The sequence below is a fragment of the Taurulus bubalis genome (genome assembly GCF_910589615.1).
Source record: "Taurulus bubalis genome assembly, chromosome: 17".
Lineage (NCBI taxonomy): Eukaryota > Metazoa > Chordata > Actinopteri > Perciformes > Cottidae > Taurulus > Taurulus bubalis.
The window spans coordinates 10,717,749-10,737,224 of record NC_136605.1 but is presented as its reverse complement, the minus strand read 5'-3'; the positions used below and the strand labels follow the sequence as shown (position 1 = coordinate 10,737,224).

General features: G+C 41.4%; 3 protein-coding genes across 3 annotated transcripts; all 3 read left to right on the top strand.

Annotated features, from left to right (window-relative positions):
• Positions 1–182: 182 nt before the first annotated feature.
• Positions 183–9,055, top strand: fam117aa (family with sequence similarity 117 member Aa). Its single transcript, XM_079233844.1, has 8 exons — positions 183–357; positions 1,943–2,088; positions 4,424–4,519; positions 4,728–4,841; positions 5,862–5,978; positions 6,443–6,674; positions 6,792–6,966; positions 7,760–9,055. Exons 1-8 carry the CDS (start codon positions 237–239, stop codon positions 7,971–7,973), a joined length of 1,215 nt encoding a protein of 404 aa, XP_079089970.1. The 5' UTR covers positions 183–236; the 3' UTR covers positions 7,974–9,055.
• Positions 9,056–10,279: 1,224 nt separating this feature from the next.
• Positions 10,280–15,745, top strand: slc35b1 (solute carrier family 35 member B1). Its single transcript, XM_079232604.1, has 9 exons — positions 10,280–10,407; positions 11,334–11,437; positions 11,534–11,664; positions 11,768–11,798; positions 12,219–12,379; positions 12,536–12,662; positions 14,223–14,329; positions 14,446–14,599; positions 15,049–15,745. Exons 1-9 carry the CDS (start codon positions 10,283–10,285, stop codon positions 15,099–15,101), a joined length of 993 nt encoding a protein of 330 aa, XP_079088730.1. The 5' UTR covers positions 10,280–10,282; the 3' UTR covers positions 15,102–15,745.
• A 1,509-nt stretch (positions 15,746–17,254) lies between these two features.
• Positions 17,255–19,224, top strand: ndufa4a (NDUFA4 mitochondrial complex associated a). The gene is made up of 4 exons (XM_079233152.1): positions 17,255–17,377; positions 18,103–18,191; positions 18,423–18,483; positions 18,922–19,224. The coding sequence occupies exons 1-4, from the start codon at positions 17,336–17,338 to the stop codon at positions 18,976–18,978; spliced, it is 249 nt and encodes an 82-aa protein (XP_079089278.1). The 5' UTR covers positions 17,255–17,335; the 3' UTR covers positions 18,979–19,224.
• Positions 19,225–19,476: the final 252 nt, after the last annotated feature.

The following is a 19,476-nucleotide window of genomic DNA, read 5'->3' as shown; positions in this document are numbered from 1 at the left end:
GTCTCTCTGTCTCTGTCTTTCTATCTCTCTCTGCGCCTTCAGCACGAAAGTAAAGCAAGAAAAAAAACATGGTCATCATCCCAAGCTGGGTGCCCAACAAGAGGCCCATTCGGAGTTTTGGATCATCACCGTGGATGAACTGAATGTGGAAGAGTTGCAGTGAAAGAAGTGAAGAAGAAAAAGAAGAGCACAGTGTGTGTTGTGTGTGTTTTCACAAGCGGAGCTCTGAGTGGGGGATGTCGGGTAGAAGTGCAGGAGCGCCTCGGGGGTGCAGCAACCCCAGCCTGCAGCCCCTCAGAGCCACAATCCCATACCAGCTTCAGAGGGGCTCAGCTCTCCTCTGCAGGGTCAAGACGGGTAAATACACACTCAGGGGGGGGGGGGGCATTCACCTCCATGTGGTCCAGCGTGTCAAAGTTGTACTTCATGATCAATATCTGACTCAGAAAAGTATGTTTATGTTTATTTCTAGGATTGCCCTGACCAGTAATCAGCCTGTTTGGTCATTAACATTTCTTCATTTAATTACTATTATCCAATTATTTGTATGTTTGTTTGTTTTTGTCATGCTGAATTACTTATTTTCAAGAACTTTATAAGCTCTGGTAAACCAATATGTAAAGTGATGCTTTTTGTGTGATTATCACTGGGGAAAGCACACTATTTCTTTTCTTTTTTTTAAACTCTGTCGATCAAATCGACTAATTGGTTAGTCCACAATAACGTGCACGTGTCAGTCGACTAAGCATTTTTTTTGGTCGAGGACTGTCCCATTTCCTTCCATATAACTTCTATTTTTCTGTAATGCATTACAAAACAAAGTAGAGTCTAAGCGATTAATTGACACAGCAAATTAAGCAGCCACTCTTTTGACAACCCATTAATCGCTGAAGTAAACTTTTGCTTGTTCCAGCTTGAGGATGTGCTGCTTTTCCCTGTGTAATATCGTTGTTAATGCAAAAATGTTTAGGTTTTGGACAAAAACTACTGCGGCTAGGAAAAACTGTGATGACATGAATTGATAATTTGATAAATTGACCAGCAGATGAATCAATAATGCAAATAATAGTTAGTTAGTTGCAGCCCTAAAGGAAAGCTATGCAGCATCAGCCCTCATACTCACAACTTGAAATGGAAAAGTGTTGATGAGGCCATTTTTGAATGAATAAGTCCTTACAGTTGAACTTAATTCATTCGCAACTTATCATTTTAGAAAAGTTAAGCAACTATTTGATCAAATAAACCAACTGTAGGAAGGAAAGGGTCCTGCTTCTCGTACTAATTCATGGCACTATCGACGAACTGAACAATGGAGGCCTTTAGCCCTGAAACATAACGCTGCTCTCAAAATGTTTTTGGACCCTCAGTCGCCTCTTTGCACTCTGACCTGAGGGATCTCTGCTTCACACTAACACAGCAGCAGCTTTAGGAGCCTCTCTATTTTACTTTAACTGTGCCAGTCACATCTGCATGTATTGGTGTTTATTTATACATCCAGTCTGCCCTGCAACATGACAACATACCGTGTGTGTGTGTGTGTGTTGTAGATGTACTTGTAGCCTGTGGTGACTGTTGCCAGTGTTGGGGTAGTTGGATGGCTTTGCTCCAGGTCAAAGGCATGGTCCACACCTGCCAGAGATTACAACGAGCTGCCAACATGCACACACCCACACCTCTACACACTGCATGCTGACTGGTGGGGAAGAAGCCTGGGAGCAATTTTGTGAACAACTAGCTAGCACTGGTGTTGAAATACTGTTTAGCCTCTTTTTAAAAACATCTTTTATAACACATGCAGTGTTGTGAGCTCAACATGATCACACAGGCATGAGTTTGTAAAACTACTGCAAGACTGACATTGTTCTGACAAGTGCTGAGTTAAGGCTTGCGAGGCACAAACATAATCACTGACTTAATTTTCTTTTATTTATGTTCCCAAAAGCTGACAGGACCGCGGCTCGCCCGCCAAAACCCACCATCCGCCGAACTCTGTCTCTGGACGCCATCGTCGGACCCTATCTGCAGGGCCAGTGGCCCAAAGAGGCGGAGAGCCCGGCTGTTACATGTGTCAATGACAAAGCCACGCAGGTGAAAATTACTATATTACCACGCTGTCAAATGAGTGGCAACACCTTGGTGTAATTACTGTGATTCAACAAAACTGGGCCTCGATGAGTGACAGTATGTTACACCAGCGCTACTGAGAACACTTTCCCCATAAAACCTGTTGCTTCATGTTGCAAGAAGAAAAAAGCAAACAGGAGACCAAATGTTTTCTCTGCTTTGCTCGTCTTGTATGTTAAGGATTTGTATAGAGGACAAGATATCTGATGTTGGCTCTGCAGGTGTCTGGTGGTTCCAGTACGACGCTGTGGGTAGAAGGCAGCCAACTGGAAATAGTCGTTTTTTTGTTCTTCTTTAAACTCCACTGTTATTCCCTCGCTCCCCCCTCGACTGTATCTGCTCCTAACTAGTGCACAAAGCCCCGACTAACATCACCAAGCTCTGCAGCTTCGTCTTCGCCTATGACACAGTTTAAACCCAAAAGAAGCCCCTTTGCCTCCATTGTAAGGAACAAACCCCTCCTGACCTCATTATACAGACACCCCATCCCCCAGCACTCTTCTTAACCACACACACACACACACACCCAACCACCCAGCACCTCCTTCTGCATTAGTCCCTCACCAGTATTTCAGATGATATAGCTCATTGTTTGTTTCCTTCCCTTATTGAACATGATTTTTCTGCACACAAAAAAGGTTCTGTAATGTGGATTTATATATAGATTTTAAAATCAGTAGGTTATAGTCAGTTAGTTTGTCATGTCAAACATGTGGTCAATCGCACAAGGCACAAACATGATTACACTTACATTAGCACAATAAATAACGTGAAAGATTTCTAATAAATTGTATACTGAATAACAATAATAAATGTAATTAACCACCTTGACTATGCTGTAATTCTACAGATATGTGCTACAGATGGGCATACGTGTGTGTGTGGACAAATAACCTTTTATAATACAAAGCAAACCAGAAACAACACCTAACTATGATAACAATAATTTGGATCAATGAAAAATAAGTGTATTGTTGGTTTCAAAGTCAGTAGATTACATTTCAATGTAAGTTGTCAATCAGTTTGTCAAGCGAATAGAAAATAATTGCCAACATCTTGCCGATTATAATAGTATATGATGTTTATCAAGCAAAACTTTCTAAATATTCTTCCAAATGTGAGGATTCTCTATTTGATATCATTGTAAGTTGAATATTATTTGATTTTGGACTGTTGATCCTAAAAAATGAACACTGAGTCGTCCAAGCTGGAAACCCCAGCCAGACCAAATGTTCTGCTACAGTTGAGCCTTTTTATAGGTTCGCGTCCCATGTCTCCCCCCCCCCCCCACTATTCATGTTTTGGGCAGTAGGGTTGTTGGTGTTGGATGATTGGGGGGGTTGGCAGCTGTAACTCTACACCGATGTCACTGTACGACTGACTCATGCCGCGTTCTGACTTATTTAACCAGGCGATGCTCGACGTATGAGTGGACGGGACCGGACAAAATGGTGTCTGTGTTTTCCTACCGGCAGTTATGGCACCAGTGAGATTTATCTGAGTTGGGAGGCAGACCCCTGAAGAACAGGTCAGGTATTTTGGGGACAGAAAAACATGACATAGCCGTACTGCAGACAGAGAAAGCTAAATGTGTAACAGGAGCTGCCCTATGAATGGCATGGATGCCAGCGAGGGGCCAGTTAGAGTGTGAAGCAGTTGACTAGAAGCACCAGAGCTGTGATTATCTGATCCTGTGGGCCAACTCAACCTGGGTTTCACCTAGTGATGATGAGCTGCCAATCGCCTGCTCCCAACCAGCAGCCGGGAGCCGTCAACCCGGCGCCCTCTGGTCGAAAATCAAGAGTCAAAGTGAAGAAATTGGTACGGACATATGAGTGAACGTTTGACGTTAAGAAGTTGTGACTGACAAAAGGGTCCTGTTGTTTTCTCCTTGTCTTAGTTGTGTTTCCTCTACAGTATGTGACTTTGTGAATAACAAGATTAGTTGATGTGTCTGTGTAAGTGCACTGAGGTGTTAAAGGCTGATACTTGCACTGTATTTATAGTCTTCACCGTGATGTGGTTTGGATTTGGAAGCGTAGCTGTTTTGCAGCTCTGGGTGGTTTTCTCGTCGCCTTTCTCCGTACAGCTGTTGTGGGGACAGGTGTGCAAGACAGCTGTGGGGCTTAACTTCTGTGATGCACAAGTTGTAGTGTTTATTGGAAGTGCACTGGGTTTAAATAACATGTAAGAGGCCTCCAAAAAGGCTTCATTGCTGCCCCAAAATATTTAAAATACAAATAAAAAAATACTGGACTCTTTATTCACCCCACTGTAATCATATATATATTTTTTAAAGACTCCAAGTTCCTGGGCAGAGGAGACCCGAGGAAGGAGAAGCTCCGGCGGACACAAGCGCTCGGCCTCATGGGGCAGTGCAGAGCACCTGAGGGAGGCAAGTATCAGTTCATCACAATAGCAGTTCATTAATTAGCTTTCCTGTTTTTCTCTCTTGCTCACGCCCCTTTATTCTGCGCCCTACCACTGACGGCATGAAACATGATCAGGGCCCCGGAGGGGACAGCGAGTTACCGCTCTCCTTTCAGAATGAATCGTAGCGACTCATAAATCTCTTTTTGTTTTTTACTCCACTCTGCCCTCAGGTCGCCAAACTGAGGAACCAGTTGCAGAAGCGCTCCCGCCATGTTCCTCCCCCAGCAGGGTACGAGTTCCCCCAGCACCCCCTGCCAGCAGGTCATGCAGCGGGCATCACTCAGGTAGCCATTGCTCTTTTGTCTTGTGATGACAAACTGCCTTCCACAGGCAGACTAGGACGCGCTTGGTGACAGGGATGTAAAAAAACAAACAGCGGGGCTTTTCTTAGTAACGGCTGTCATCACGCCTCCTGCGTTACTGCCATGCTGTCGCAGAAAGACCATCTGAAACCAGCACATCACAGCACGTCACACGGATGAAATCTTCAGTCTCGTATATGTTGTGTATTTTTATATTGCCCTTGGTCCAAGGGTTAAAAATGACCGCTTGAATTTTTAACTCCAGATTTATTTTACATGAAGAAACAACCTGCAAATCTGGGTTTTCTCTCTTCACAGTTCAGACAAATGTATAATTCTTACATGAGAATTTCAACGACAAAATACTGGTCTTCTGCTATTTTTTTAATAATTTCCTCCACCCACAAGGTGTCTAAATAAGAATAGAATAAGATGTACAAAAACATGAAGAGCATAAATCAATGAACTCTAATTAGCAAATAATATTAACTTTATAATAATAATAACGTTATTTATACAGCACCAACCATTAAAAGTAAAGTCATACATAACGTCAATACCGGTAAACAAAAAAGAACAAAAACTGCAGAAGTTATTGATTCTGCAAGCCTTGTCTCCTCAAATGAAGGACAGTATGATGTCATGGACTTTACATATGTATCTCTTACATGTGCAGGTCACAGTCTTTTTACATCTGGAATAATCAGGTGTAGAACGTGTTGGTTCTGAAACATGCACTCATGGCTTCAGCAAAGAGAGAACAGAGGGTACTGTCATCTGATGCATCTTTACAGCAGATGATGGGGGGGTTAGCTTCCTTATGGCGCATTTGGTGAATGGTTGTTTTAAACAATTTGGTGGGTTATTTCCATGTCTTCATAAATCGTCCCCTGTGGCGGTTACTCGCCTGTACTGTACAAATGTAACGCAGGCAGTGTAGAAGTGAAGGAGCTGTTGCCCACTCCCTCTTCATTTGCATGTATTTGACTTGTTTTTCTGCAGACGCTACCTCTGGCGCCGCTGAACAGACTCGCCCCGCGGCTGCGTCGCAGTGTTGAAGGCCTCAACTTGGAGCTGGAGGAGGTGTTTGTCTCTGAGAAACCTGACAATCAGCATGAGGTGAGGCCACGGAGCTACACTTCCAACCACCGAGGGTTAAGATTAGGAAAAGTGCCTTTTCCCTTGTGCACTATCAAGTTCACTTCTGTCGCAATGACAAAATAATTACTTTTTGATCTCAGTTTTGATACTGAGATTGTTTTTATAACACGCCTCAGGTGCCGACGGAGCAAATCGAGCGTCGCATCATCAAAGCGCCAATAGTAAAGCGGTTTAATTTTCAAAACTAAAACGATTTTGACCTCATGTCTAAGCGGCTGCAAAGCACAGATTGGCAATCACAAGATAACGAGCTTGTTATCATGAAACCACTTTTATTATCGTGAGGAAATTAAGTCAAAAAGTAATCTGTACCCACATCCATTCTTGACGTTTTGCAGTAAACCCCGGTTCCCAGAAGGGAAAGCCTACCACACTATATTGTGTCTTTAGCTACTCTTACTCCTTCACTCTGAATATTTCAGATTTTGGACATCCCAGATGGCCGCAGGGCCCCTGTCCCTGTCCAGAGATGCAGCAGTGGCTCTCAGAGTGAGCCCTCCCCCGGCCCCTTGGATCTGGATCCTTCCCTCCTCTCTCCTTCTCAGTCCCCTTGTCCTCTGGATCCATCGCTTCTGTCTCCATCAAATTCCCCTTTTCCGTTGCACCCATCTCTTTTGTCTCCGTCACAGTCTCCCTGTGCCATGGGAGAGCCAGGTTAGACAACTCTTCAAGTTTTGTGGTGTACTTTTAAACTCCACGCTGATGTTTCAAACCACAAAGTATCGTTTTTATATAAACAAAGGTTTGGATATTTCCGTCCTTTCCTCGCAGAGCCGGTGGACTGTGAGACGCCGTGTCCCGCCATGTCGACGCCACTCCCTTCATTTGCATTGGATCCTCCCTTGCTGCAGCTCTGCTCCTCCGCTCCTCGTCCCAACAAAACCTACTCCTTCCAGCGCGAGCCGCCAGAAGGCTGCGAGCGAGTACGAGTGTGTGAGGAGGGAATGTAAGTTGCCGTTGATCATATATTCATGAATTCCCTTGTAGTCCCTGTGGCTGGCCACTAGAGGGCCTCGGGGCAAAAGGTTCTGTTGGGACCCCACTCATATACCAACAGATCAAAAGAGCAGATCATTAAATCTATGAAATCAATCAAGATCAAACCAAAATGTCACACACAGGTTAACCTGTGTTTAACCAGTTGAATAGCATAGGTTGTTTAAAGATCGCTGTTATCGAGTTAAAAATGTCCAAGCTGGTTCCAGCTTCTCAAATGTGAGGATTTGCTGCTGTTCTCTGTTCTTTTTGTAATTTTTATTCTCCATTTAATCTCTTTGGGTTTTTAACTGTTGGTTGCCCAAAACAAGACATTTGAAGACACTATTTTTTAAAATATTTTATAGAGCAATTCATTCATTCATGAAAAATGTTTTTTACTCAGACTATCCAACAATAGATTACAGGTCAACTTAATATCATGTGCAAATAAAAATAAAAAACAGAGCAAATACTTCTCTCCAGTCACAGTATCCATGTAATCTCACAAAAAAACCGTTATCCTCTTATACACTAATACACCGAGGGCTACGTTCTCGACTTATGGGAACTATATTATATTTTTAACTATACTCTGACATTTCATAACTCAAATCAATTATAATAAAATTATTTAAAAAAAAAGGATTGTTAGTTGCAGACTTAATTGTTATTATGATGTTAGAAATGTGCAAAATGGTGGCTTTTGGAGACTTTGATGACCCAGTACCCTGCGGTACGTACCGTCTACTCTTCACCTCCAGATCTGCCCGTCAGGATAAGCCTCTCCTCCAGCCTTCTTGCCCTGACCCCAATAAAGTCAACTTTACCCCCCATGGAGGCTCCGCTTTCTGCCCTGTCAGTCTTATGAAGCCCCTTCTCCCCTCCATGGACCTCCTCTTCCGCGGCCTGTCAGTCTCTCCGGTCACCGGCTGCCCAGGTCAGGCCTCTCCCACCAGGCACCTGGGCCTGCAGTAGGTGGCGGTCTGAGCAGAGCCTCCTCTCAGGACGGATCCACGCTGTACTGCCAGAGCCTACGGAAACTGGATACACCATCAGTTTATATGCCATCAGATACCTGTGGTCACATGGCTCATCAGTGCTGTACGCCGCCATGATCACTGTGATCAAAATAAGAGACATTGTGACTCATACTTTAGATTAACTTTGGCCTAAATCCGGCTGCTTTACGGATTTATTTCCACCGTCAGGAAACAATTTAGCTGATATTTACATAATCAGCACTTCCTCCATATGGACTATGGATTAATAACAGGAAGAAAGTCCTGGAAATGTTGGAAAATGCTGAAAAGGTTTTACAGCTATATGAGTTTTGATGTTATTTTTTTATAAAACATTTTTGTTTTAGTTGTGCGTCAGCGGTTCAAACATAGACATTGGTCTTCTCTGGATGTTTTTTTTGTAATGTCCAAATAAGTAAAAAACCCAAGCACTTACAACAAGTATTACTTTCTTACTACATTCTGAAGAAAGAATTGTGAAGTTTAGTTTAACTTGATTGTTTGTTCTTTAAATTTCAGAAAATCTGTTTGTTGGAAAGATATATTTTTGGTCCAAGGTTTAATGATGGCCTGCTTTTCTACAAGGAAGATATATTTGTGTCTTCATTAGGAGGCTGCACTGTTTTTGTATTTACTGGGAAAATCTAAATCAACTTGTATGAGCAGGAATGGAGGTTTTAGTAGCTTTACCTGCCCACAGCGGGCATTGTTCTAACATAACATAAGCAAGTTTGGGAACTTTTTAAGAATTTGAGCGGGCAAAACAGTCTTCGGTCCAATCTGAGCCGCTTTGTCCCATGAGGGTCTGGCCAGAAAGCCTTAATGTGTCAATATTCTCTTGGGATAAGGAAGAGGTTGATTCCCTCTGCTTGAGTTAAATTGATCAAACACTTTGTTAGCATAATCATATGCAACACTGAATTAAAAAGACATACCTACATTTAGGTATGATTTGTCAGCCTTGTATTTTCTCTGAACCGAATATGTACCATTTTAATACATTAAATGTTTAGTGTGCCGCTGCGAGGGAAATAAAATAACCAGATTTTTAAAAACCTTTATAATATACTTTTTGTAATTGCTGTGGTACTGTTGTTGTTGTTCCCTCTGACACGTGGTTTTGCGGTTTTTAAATCTAAGCACCGCCCTTTAAACCCAAATCCGTGTTGCGATTGGTCGAGAGGAAAAATGTTCTCTATTGCCTTACATGGGACCAATGGATTCAATCCACATCCTAGGACGACAAAAAGGCAAGCGACGTTTTCAAGAAAGGACCTCATAATTTTGTAATAGCAGCCTTAGCAACTGCCACACGACATAACACGGCCAATGAAAGTTAATTACAATGTAACAAGAACAATATGCGTTTCTGCGCTGGTGAAAGTAGATTTACTCAATTAATGTACTTAAGTACAATGTTGTGGTACCTGTGTAAATTTATAATGTTTAATTATTCCGAAAGTTAATGTATAATTGAGAATAACTTATAAATAATAATAAACTAATTCAGAGGCTACCCACCAGATGGAATATAGAAAGTAACGAAAAGAGCTCCATCTATGCAACATTAAAGTGATGAACACAATAATGCACCAGTACAAATAATCCAGTAATATGATACACTAATCTAAATTGGGCCATTCTGCATAATACATGTTTTCACTTTTCCATACTTTATTTGCATTGCAAGTTTATTTTTATTTTGTTTACATTGCATCGACGTGGCTACCTTTACCACACTATTATGTGTGTGTGCTCCAGACTTAATTTATTAAACTAACGATCTTATTGCTCAGGCATAGCTGTTGACACCACTGGGGTCTTTTCATAAAACCCATTTCCCTGACGCGACCGCTTTTTCCTCTTTTTCAGTAATTACAGTCTGTCGTTTCTCAATAATAACACGAGCTGTACTCTGCTGACAGCATCGTGACAGACAGCCCGGTGGCAATGGGATGTTTCTAATTAACTTTGAGGAGAAATTGAGATATATTAGACTGAAATCAAACAAATGACATGACATCCGACTGCGGCTGCAGACAATTCAAGGTACCGTTAGCGAGCTTTGGGGAATTGACAGTCGATGTGCACAAGCGGGTCAGAAGAGGAAACATTTGACGTTACACCGCAGACAGACACGACACCTAAGTTGAAAACGTGAGCACCATTTCCGGGCTCGTCACGTCGGCTATAGTGGAGCGGGACGTGCGGGGCGCGGGCAGCGGAGCGGTGTCGGTTAGCATACCGGGGCTGTTGGCGGACAGCATGGCTGCGGGAAAGGGAGCTGGGAAGCCCGCCTCGATGTGGGACAACATGCGGATACGGTTCATGGTTTGCTTCCTCGGAGTCTTCGTGTGTTACTTTTACTACGGGATATTACAAGAGATTATGTAAGTAACTGGCGTTTAGTTCATCTGTGTGGTTTATGTAACGGCTGTCTGTCCTGTATCAAACTCTATTTAAAAATCGTCCGGTTAAAATGTTTGCTTGCTTGACCACGCATCAATACGAGCTATTATTCCAATGTGATACTGATACAGATAATGCACAACCAAGTACAGCACATGTAGTTGTGTGTTCTTTGTGTGTGTTTGTGCACTCGTTACAGATTGCCATTACCAATGCGAGAGGTAACTGACGTTAAATCGTCTGCTTTTTAAATTGAGTTTGGCGTGACATTCTGTTCATATTACAAAATGCCAAGTATTGACCCTTACACCATTGAGCAGGCTGTCTCTAACGGTAATTTAGTTATTATTCCTCATAGATGGTTTTATTGTATGTTTACGGCAAATATAATGTTCACACTTTATTAAATCTCTGTGAACAAAAAAAACCCCAAAGTGGTTATTTGTGGTTCTCTAGCAAAAGGAGATGAAGTCCATGGAGTCCAGTTTCATTTGCATGTCACATACTGAGGCATGGCACAGGTGTGAGTCACTAAAGGGGACAGGGATCATATCCGGTTACAAAATGATAGCTCAAAAAAACTGTTATTGTGCCCCAGATGCAGCCCTTTTACAAACATAAAGGATTGCCCTCATAAAGATATTAAACAATATTGACATTGTTGCCCATTGAAACCAAGAAGCAAGTGACACTGCTGCTCAACATTCTTGGTCCCCGAACAAAAGGTCACTACCACGAGCTCGCCCTGTCAGTTATAATTGAATGCATTTGGGTTTCTCCTTTCTGAAGGGCGTTGTCATAACTTTGGGACTCATGAAAACACTCTCGTCTCTACTCTTCAGTCTCCAGTTCAAATTGTCTGTGATCTGTTGCACTCACTACCCTGTCGTCTCTTTGACTCTTCCAGCACTCGAGGTGATTATGGTCAGGGAGACCAAAAGGAGAAGTTCAGATTCGCCCGGACATTGGTCTTCATCCAGTGCGTTGTCAGTGCTCTGTTTGCTAAGATCTGTGAGTATGTGCTGTACAGAAAATACACAAAAAACATTAAAAAAGAAGGTTAATATGAAAACTAAAACAATCAAAATCTTCCTCCTTTATCATCAGTGATCTTTTTTTTTGAGGGCTCCAAACCGGATCACACCAAGAGCTGGCTCTATGGCCTGTGCTCCCTCTCTTACCTTGGAGCCATGGTGTCCAGTAACTCTGCCCTTCAGTATATCAACTACCCCACACAGGTGAGTCTGCCCTTTGAGATTGGGCGACGCTATTTGGTTAACATGATTGTTTATTACTGCTTGGTGCTATTGTATCCTGAAGCTATGCTTTTTTTTGTGATAGGTGTTGGGTAAATCCTGCAAGCCCATACCAGGTAAATATCTGATAGTTAAGCCTTCTGCTGTCCACCTTCATATCACCTGCTTACCTGAATGTCACATACATAATTGTTTTATTATAGTTAGCTATACAATTCCTTGTCACTAGTATCATATCATGGCAGCCTGCATATTTGGGGTCCACATGTGTGGAGTAGATCAAACATATGGCAGCTTTCATTATGTTCTGTTTGTACATGAAGGTTGTTTCTCACTGCTCACAGATTAGTTATCTCGTGACACAGAAAAACACACACACATACGTGCACACTCTCTTTCACAATCCATAATTTCCACTCTCTGGGGCACATCTCTCCCTGACATTTTTGTATCCAGCGTAGGATTACCACAAAGATGTCACCCTGGTGGCCATGGCTAAAAAAAACGTCCATCATGCTTTTATTGTGTTGTTGCAGTGATGATCCTTGGTGTAACAATACTGAGGAAGAAGTACCCGCTGGCTAAGTATCTGTGTGTGCTGCTTATTGTGAGCGGTGTAGCACTGTTCCTCTACAAACCCAACAAGAGCTCAGCTGTTGCAGATGACCATGTTTTTGGGTTTGGAGAGATTCTGTTGGTGAGTTAAAACAAAAGCTTTCTGTTCCATCCATTTCACCAAGAGTATATTTATTGCAACATGTTGACGATTGATCTGCATCTCCCTACTGCAGCCACATGGTGACATTTTTTATGACCGTCGTCTCATGGCGGTGTGTGTTTCTCTGTGTCGCAGCTGGTCTCTCTGACATTGGACGGTTTGACTGGTGTGGCCCAAGACCACATGAGGTCTCGCTTCCAGACGAGTGCCAACCACATGATGCTGAACATCAACTTGTGGTCCACTCTGGTGCTGGGGCTAGGTGAGTCCACTGTGCTCTCTGCCAAACTATTTTCTAACCCAATATGTGCCGTGAAGGGCCAGGACTGGAGCATGGCGGGTTTCAGTCCAACCAAAACTACGCCAGGCGGTGGGCCCGCCTCCAGCCAGAGGAGAAACTAATCAGCAAAATCACCTTGATATGGTTCAGCACTGCCAAAATATGAGAGAATGAAACGGCAACACTGGTGCACTGAACATCCTGTTGCAAAGCGATCGCAAATTGTCAGAGAAGGATGAAAACACAGGTTTCAAGTATTTGTTGCTACATGAATGGCTTTTTGTCACACTACAATGTTAATTTATAGACTTTCACTACACAAAATGTCCAACCAGAAACAATTTGCTCGTTGTCTTTGTATAAAACTGCTGTGGCGTTTGTATCTAAGGCACACAGCTGCGTGTCCTTGAGCTAAAATGTGTCATATTTTGTTAACATGCTCACCAGAGCCACATTATACAGGATACTTTAGTTTTCTGTAGTTTTGCACATATTCTGTAAAATGTCTGACAGGACTGAACAAAAGTCTAAATGATCTGAACTGAAGGCTCAGATTAATTAGCTTGTCTTTTATTACCATGCTGGTCTCCATGAGCTGCGTGTCCACTCAGCAGTTTATTAAACAGCAGCTATATGTCCCCTCACTTTAACAAGCTTTAGTATCAACAGCTCAATTATGTTAATACTGTTGGTGTAAGGTGCTGTAAAATGTAATTATTAGTCGTGTTCATTTGTAGTCCCAATACATTCAGGATGGATATCTGCTGGGATAAAGTAGCTAATGGCAATCCAAATAAGTCAAAAAGTGCTGCGTTAGACGCTCTTTAAGGAAAACGTGAACACTATTCTCCCAGGAGCCAAAACTCATTAATTCAGTCAAAGCGAAGTGTTCGGTGTTATCTTTATAGATAAGGAATCCTGCACCTCAAAGGCCGCAGTTCTGTGAGGAGGTTTCTGTAATATACTGAAGAGTAAGGCACATGAAACAAATGCTACATAATGAGAGGCATTCTAAGGTGAGGCACTAATGGGCTGTAAGATAAAGATCTAAAGGTCAAAGCCAGTATGAGGAGTGAGGGACTGTTATCATTCCCACTAAACTAATTGGCAGTGTCTGCTATCTCTTTGTATGTGTCCATCTCTCCTACACGTTCATATTACAGGCCATATCACATTGAAAGAAAATCTATATTGTTGTTTTAAAAGTAATAAATTCCGTTCCAGGCTGCATTAAAATGTCTTCAGAGGGCTTCAGGTTTAGTTTGTTTGCGTAACCTAAGACACTCTTTGAAGTGCTGGTATTTTCCAATATATAACATATATTCTTATACCTCTACTATTACAAATCCATAACTCTCCGACGCCAAGGCTTCATCTGAACGCGGTTGCTGTATTCCACCACTAGGTGGTGCCGTATGCCCACACCATGAACGCGATCATCTGATTTCCTCAGCACACGTGGCATTATGTTCAATTACTGAGTTGTTTAAAAAAAAATACATTTTATTTTCCTATTGACACTTTCTTCCTCTTTGCTCTCAGCTGTATTGTCGACGGGGGAGATATGGGAGTTCCTCAGTTTCACCGAACGCCACCCGAGCATCATCTATAACATTCTTCTGTTTGGAGTGACCAGTGCTTTAGGCCAGGTGGGTGGATGCTTTTATGAGATTATGAGTTATGTTGTGTTGATCCTTTACTTTGATGAAAACCTTGGAATAAAGGCTCCAAATTACATATCATAATGTGTGTGTCTTTTTTACAGACCTTCATCTTCATGACGGTGGTGTATTTTGGGCCTCTGACCTGCTCCATCGTCACCACCACAAGGAAATTCTTCACCATCCTCGGCTCTGTTATTCTGTTCGGCAACGTCATGAGTATGATGCAGTGGTCGGGCACCATCCTCGTCTTCCTCGGTGAGAGTCAATTCTGGTTAACTACTCTGTCGCCCTCATGGTCGATCCCTCACGTGCTTCTTCGGCCTGCATTTTTCTCCTTAACATCTTTTCTCACTGTAACATCTATGACAGCCGATAACGCTAACAGAGGCTTGAATAAACACGGTCGAAGCCTTCAGCTGTAGCCTGAGACGGTTACTGTATGTGTTTGTTATAACAAACAATTAGGTCCAATTGGGGAATACTTAGGCTTCCCACGCAAACCATTTGGTTGAGTGGTAAATTATGCATTGGGAGTATAGCTGAAGGGGAGTCAGTAAATGTAGTAGAGACATAGTTTGAGAAGAAGTAGGAGAGCTCAGTTTAATATTTTTTGGGGTTAAACTGGTCATTTTATTGGTTGAATGGAGAGTGTCAAATTATTTCTGTTCGGCTGCTTAATCACCTCTTTGCTTTTCTCTCTTTAGGTCTCGGATTTGATGCTAAATTTGGCAAAGTCCCCAAGAAGACGACACACTAACACATCTGGAGCGCCCAAGAGAAAGACAAAACGATTGCAAATGGAAACTAACTCTAGCCAGTATCTTATTTTCATAAGACGTCCTTTACAGGCACACTGTATGTGCCTATGAATTGTTTAAGTATGGTCAGATATTTAACTTAACTGTATTTAAAAGAGAGTCCAGCTTCTGTTATATATTGTTGATGTATCAAAGAGACACGTTTTACTTGAGATCAAGTCCTGAATGAACTATGACGAGACATTAACATTTTTTTGTTTTTACAAATCTTTTGAGAAAGACAAAGGGTACAAAAGAAAAAGGGGGGAAATACTGTATTTACACAAATCTTTTAAGTTTCTGAAACCAGCTCACCTTCCTTGGATGGATATTGAAACCAAACGGGGCCTAAAACATACGTTTCCAGCATTTAACTCATGAACTTGCCACCAAGTAAGGTTTTGTTTACAAACTATTGCTTGAATATGTGTAATCATCACATATGTAGTTTATTTCTTGGCAAGCAATCAACCATGTATCATTTATAAAATATAAATGGTTGTCTGTAGCCTGTTGTGTTATATCCAATCTTACTATTTAATTGTTTTTATGCTTTATTTTCTACAAGGTGAAAATAACTTACCATTAAAGGGAAATTGTGATATTTTTTGGTAACTTTTATTACAGACTTCACTTCATTGGTTCACATCAGTCAGTTGAGGTACTCCTCTCTGATTGGTGCCGCTTGTTGGAAAATGGCTGTAAAATAGCCCAAACCACTCAAAGTCCACCAACAAGTTATGTATCTCTTAGCCAACAAATAAAAAATGTTACCAACTTGTTTTCCACATTACACTTACATTATGGGGTATTGTACTTAAGTATAATTTTGTGGTAGTTGTACTTCCATTTTCTGCTTCTATGTACTTTGACATTAATTTATCGGTACTTCTACTACTTTGACATTAATACAAAATCAAATTAACAAATACATTCTGATATATTATTATTGATCAAGCTATCTAGCAGTATTAATTAAAACTAGCTTCACCTTTACCAGCTAAAAACATTAGTGATAAACATAACAATGCATCAATATTATATTATTCTGTAATTAGTTTTACATATTGAGTACTTTTACTATTGGTACTATATCATTTTATGCTAATGTATATACTTGTCCTTAAAGAATGTTTTAATCAAAAGGACTTAAACGTTTAACAAAGTTTTTTTTTACACTGTTATTACTACTTTAAGAGGAAATGAAACTGCTAAGACAATGTGTTGATGTCCTTTAAAAAAAAAAGCAATGTCTGTATTTACTGCTTACAATAATAGTATTTAAAATGATATTAGGAACTAGGAAAGCGCCAAAGCACACTGGATTTAGAAAGTTAATCTTTGCCCAAATAGCTAGATTGCAGGGAATCCGAGTTTAAGTTATCACCAGAAAACAAGAAAAGCAAACTCCTGATTATGAGGCACCTCAAAATGGAGGATTTCTAAATTCATGATTTAGCACAAAACTCATTGAGAAAACTAAAACTAATCGACTTTCTTGAAATGTTTCCTTCTCGTCTGATGGAGACAAACAGCGCCCCCTGCTGTCACACTGTGACACAGGCAGCCTGCTGCACGAGACGGGAGCAACGTCTCCTGTTATCTCCATCACGTCACTGACTGATTAATCAAATCGACTTGTTCATTAAAATGTTGGCATTTCAATCATCAAAATATAATTAAACTAATGCACGAGGTAGAGCTAATCAATACAATGACTAAACATAGCCACAATTACGTAATGTGAAACAGGATTAAATAGACATTATACATTATATACATTCAGTCCGAAAACCTCAGCGCATGAGAGAGAAGAATATAAACTCAATACAGATGTAGCTTCTGCATTTGATTTTGTTTCCGGATTGAAACTGGTGGTTTCGGCATCAACATGATGAACATGTCATAGATTTGCCAGAATAAAATGCAGCGAGGAAATAAAAACGGAAGCGACAGAGCAATATATTCATGAAACTCCACGAGCTATATCTGTATTCACTAAATCCAGTTGTCCATAAACTATCTACATGCTATACATAATAATCAATAATTGTTTGATTTGCCCACCGTCGGTCAGGCACTCTGTAGAGCCACCTTTTTTATCCGACCGGACCCTGCGGATTAAATCACTATTTTGGCAAGACTCACCGTAAACCGTTTATTTCTGTACGTCCTCCGCTAGCTAACGTGAAACATGCTCGCTGTAATGCGCAAACAGCTCAAGAGCCACCCGGCTGTAAGTCTATCTTATTTATTTACAGTAATGTGAAATGTTTTATTCGTTAATCGTCTGTCGCTAACGTAGCGGAGCTAAACTAGTTGGCTTTAGTTTAGCTTTAGCTAGCCCTCTGACTTTGACCGCGCTGACTTTGAGAAGTTGTATAACTATTAGATGATGTTTTACTTTGTATTGTCTTCTGTAACAATCATGGACTGCTGCACGTTTCCCTCGTGTAGCGAGTGACACGGCTATTATTAGGAGATGTTTTGGAGTCAAAGCAGGTCACGGATTCACCCAAAAGACTATTGTTAGCTCAGACTAGCTTAGTTAGTTAGCGGGCGAGGTAGCGACAGCACTTCTCGATTTTACTAAAACTTCACCTTCAAACAGCACGTACTGTTTATGTGCAGCTTGGTATTTGACTTGAGTTCACTTAAGTTAGTCAGGAAGTGGGGACTTTAGTAACTATAGTTGTAAACATAACAAGTGACTCTATTAAGCTAAACTATCGTATCTCAATATCTGTTTTTTTGTCAGGGCAAAATAAATATATGGAGGCAGAGTGATAATAATCAAGTTAATATTTTATATGTAACATTTAAAGTCGTGTTGCCCTGACCAGTCGTAGTGGGACATGTTTAGTGTTGATACAAGCTGTCAGCAAGCTCGGTGTGTTGAGCTGTGACATTCAGCCCTTATGTCGATGAAGGTTTCTCATCTTCCTCATCTGTCACCTTCAGCTGATCCCCCTTCTGTTCTTCATCGGCGGAGGGGCAGCCATGTCCATGATGTACTTGGCTCGTCTGGCCTTGAGAAACCCTGATGTGTGGTGAGGACTTCAGTTAACTTCTTGTGTAGTTTATTTTTTTTCCAAATAGCGGGTGAAACTCTGTTGTACACATGCCATTTGCATCTATTGAGATTTGCAGATGAGAAAAAAGGTAAAGAAGCTGACTGTTACTGTAACTAAATGTATTCCTACTCGCCTACAAATGTGTGTGTCAAGTTACAGTCCCTCTTGATTAATCATTCACAATGTGTACCTGATTCTCCTCTGCAGCTGGGATCGCAAGAACAACCCCGAGCCCTGGAACAAGATGGCCCCAACGGATCAGTACAAGGTGTGCCTCCGTCTCCTGCGGGAATCTTAATAATCATACTGAGTCTTTCTGTGCTGGAGACTGTCGGTGGTTATATTCGGTGATCATAGTATGGATCTTTGCCAGACTTCTGGCTGAGCCGTGGATAATGCGTTATGTTGGATTAATCAAATGACATAATCTGGTTAACGTTGACTTGTAGAAACAAATCTGATGAAGTCATTAACTGTGCACACTTAATCAAAAGTAATCGTGGAAGTTTTCTGGAGACGACAAGAATGTTGATGTATTTAACTCTATTAACAGACGGTTTTCTAATCACCTTTTTAAATGGCATTATGCTGTGCTACACATCCTAAAACAAACTATAAGTCACCTGAACTCACTTTTTGTTGCCATGGCATTTTTATATGAAGTGCTTGTTCTGATAAATGCTTAAGCTAATATTTGTATTTTCAGTTCTACGCCGTTAACTTGGACTACAGCAAGCTGAAGAAGGAAGGCCCTGATTTCTAAAGAACCCATCCGCTGGACCAAAAGCACAAAGACAAGTTGATCCGCACAGCCCCGCTTGGAGCTTCTTCTGGGAGCTCAAGGGATGCAGAGGCTAAACCCGCACAGTGAATCATATTTAAGTTTCCTCATTGCATCAGATTGGCATTTGTAAAACAAACATGTCTCTTATTTCTCATTTTCAGTGGTTGTCAATAAAGTGAAGGAGACTTTTCTCCTCCATACAGAGAAAAGAACTCGTTTCATTCATACCGACTCCATTTTTCTGCCACTTTGCTTTCCATGTTTTTGAGCTTTGGTCATGTTTTTATTTGGTATTGCCACTTTAAGATATATTCTAGATACATATTTGCATTACCACCCACAACACCCTCCACTCTCTGTTTACAATGACGTCATGCTTTGCTGTTACTTTATGGGCTGTGCGTTCACCTCATTTCACCTTGTCCTGCCGTAACCGACTGCGGGTAAGTTACGTGCCACAATGTTCCTGGCTGCCAT

What these genes read in the sequence shown, in the direction of transcription:
- fam117aa (XM_079233844.1), top strand. Translation starts at nt 237, where the DNA reads ATGTCGGGTAGAAGTGCAGGAGCGCCTCGGGGGTGCAGCAACCCCAGC. An exon ending in AACCTGACAATCAGCATGAG is followed by an intron (nt 5,979 to 6,442) that starts GTGAGGCCACGG and finishes TGAATATTTCAG; the next exon opens with ATTTTGGACATCCCAGATGG. An exon ending in CTGTGCCATGGGAGAGCCAG is followed by an intron (nt 6,675 to 6,791) that starts GTTAGACAACTC and finishes CTTTCCTCGCAG; the next exon opens with AGCCGGTGGACTGTGAGACG.
- ndufa4a (XM_079233152.1), top strand. Translation starts at nt 17,336, where the DNA reads ATGCTCGCTGTAATGCGCAAACAGCTCAAGAGCCACCCGGCT. An exon ending in AGCTCAAGAGCCACCCGGCT is followed by an intron (nt 17,378 to 18,102) that starts GTAAGTCTATCT and finishes TGTCACCTTCAG; the next exon opens with CTGATCCCCCTTCTGTTCTT. An exon ending in TTGAGAAACCCTGATGTGTG is followed by an intron (nt 18,192 to 18,422) that starts GTGAGGACTTCA and finishes TCTCCTCTGCAG; the next exon opens with CTGGGATCGCAAGAACAACC.
- slc35b1 (XM_079232604.1), top strand. Translation starts at nt 10,283, where the DNA reads ATGGCTGCGGGAAAGGGAGCTGGGAAGCCCGCCTCGATGTGGGACAAC. An exon ending in ATCCTGCAAGCCCATACCAG is followed by an intron (nt 11,799 to 12,218) that starts GTAAATATCTGA and finishes GTGTTGTTGCAG; the next exon opens with TGATGATCCTTGGTGTAACA. An exon ending in CACTCTGGTGCTGGGGCTAG is followed by an intron (nt 12,663 to 14,222) that starts GTGAGTCCACTG and finishes CTTTGCTCTCAG; the next exon opens with CTGTATTGTCGACGGGGGAG.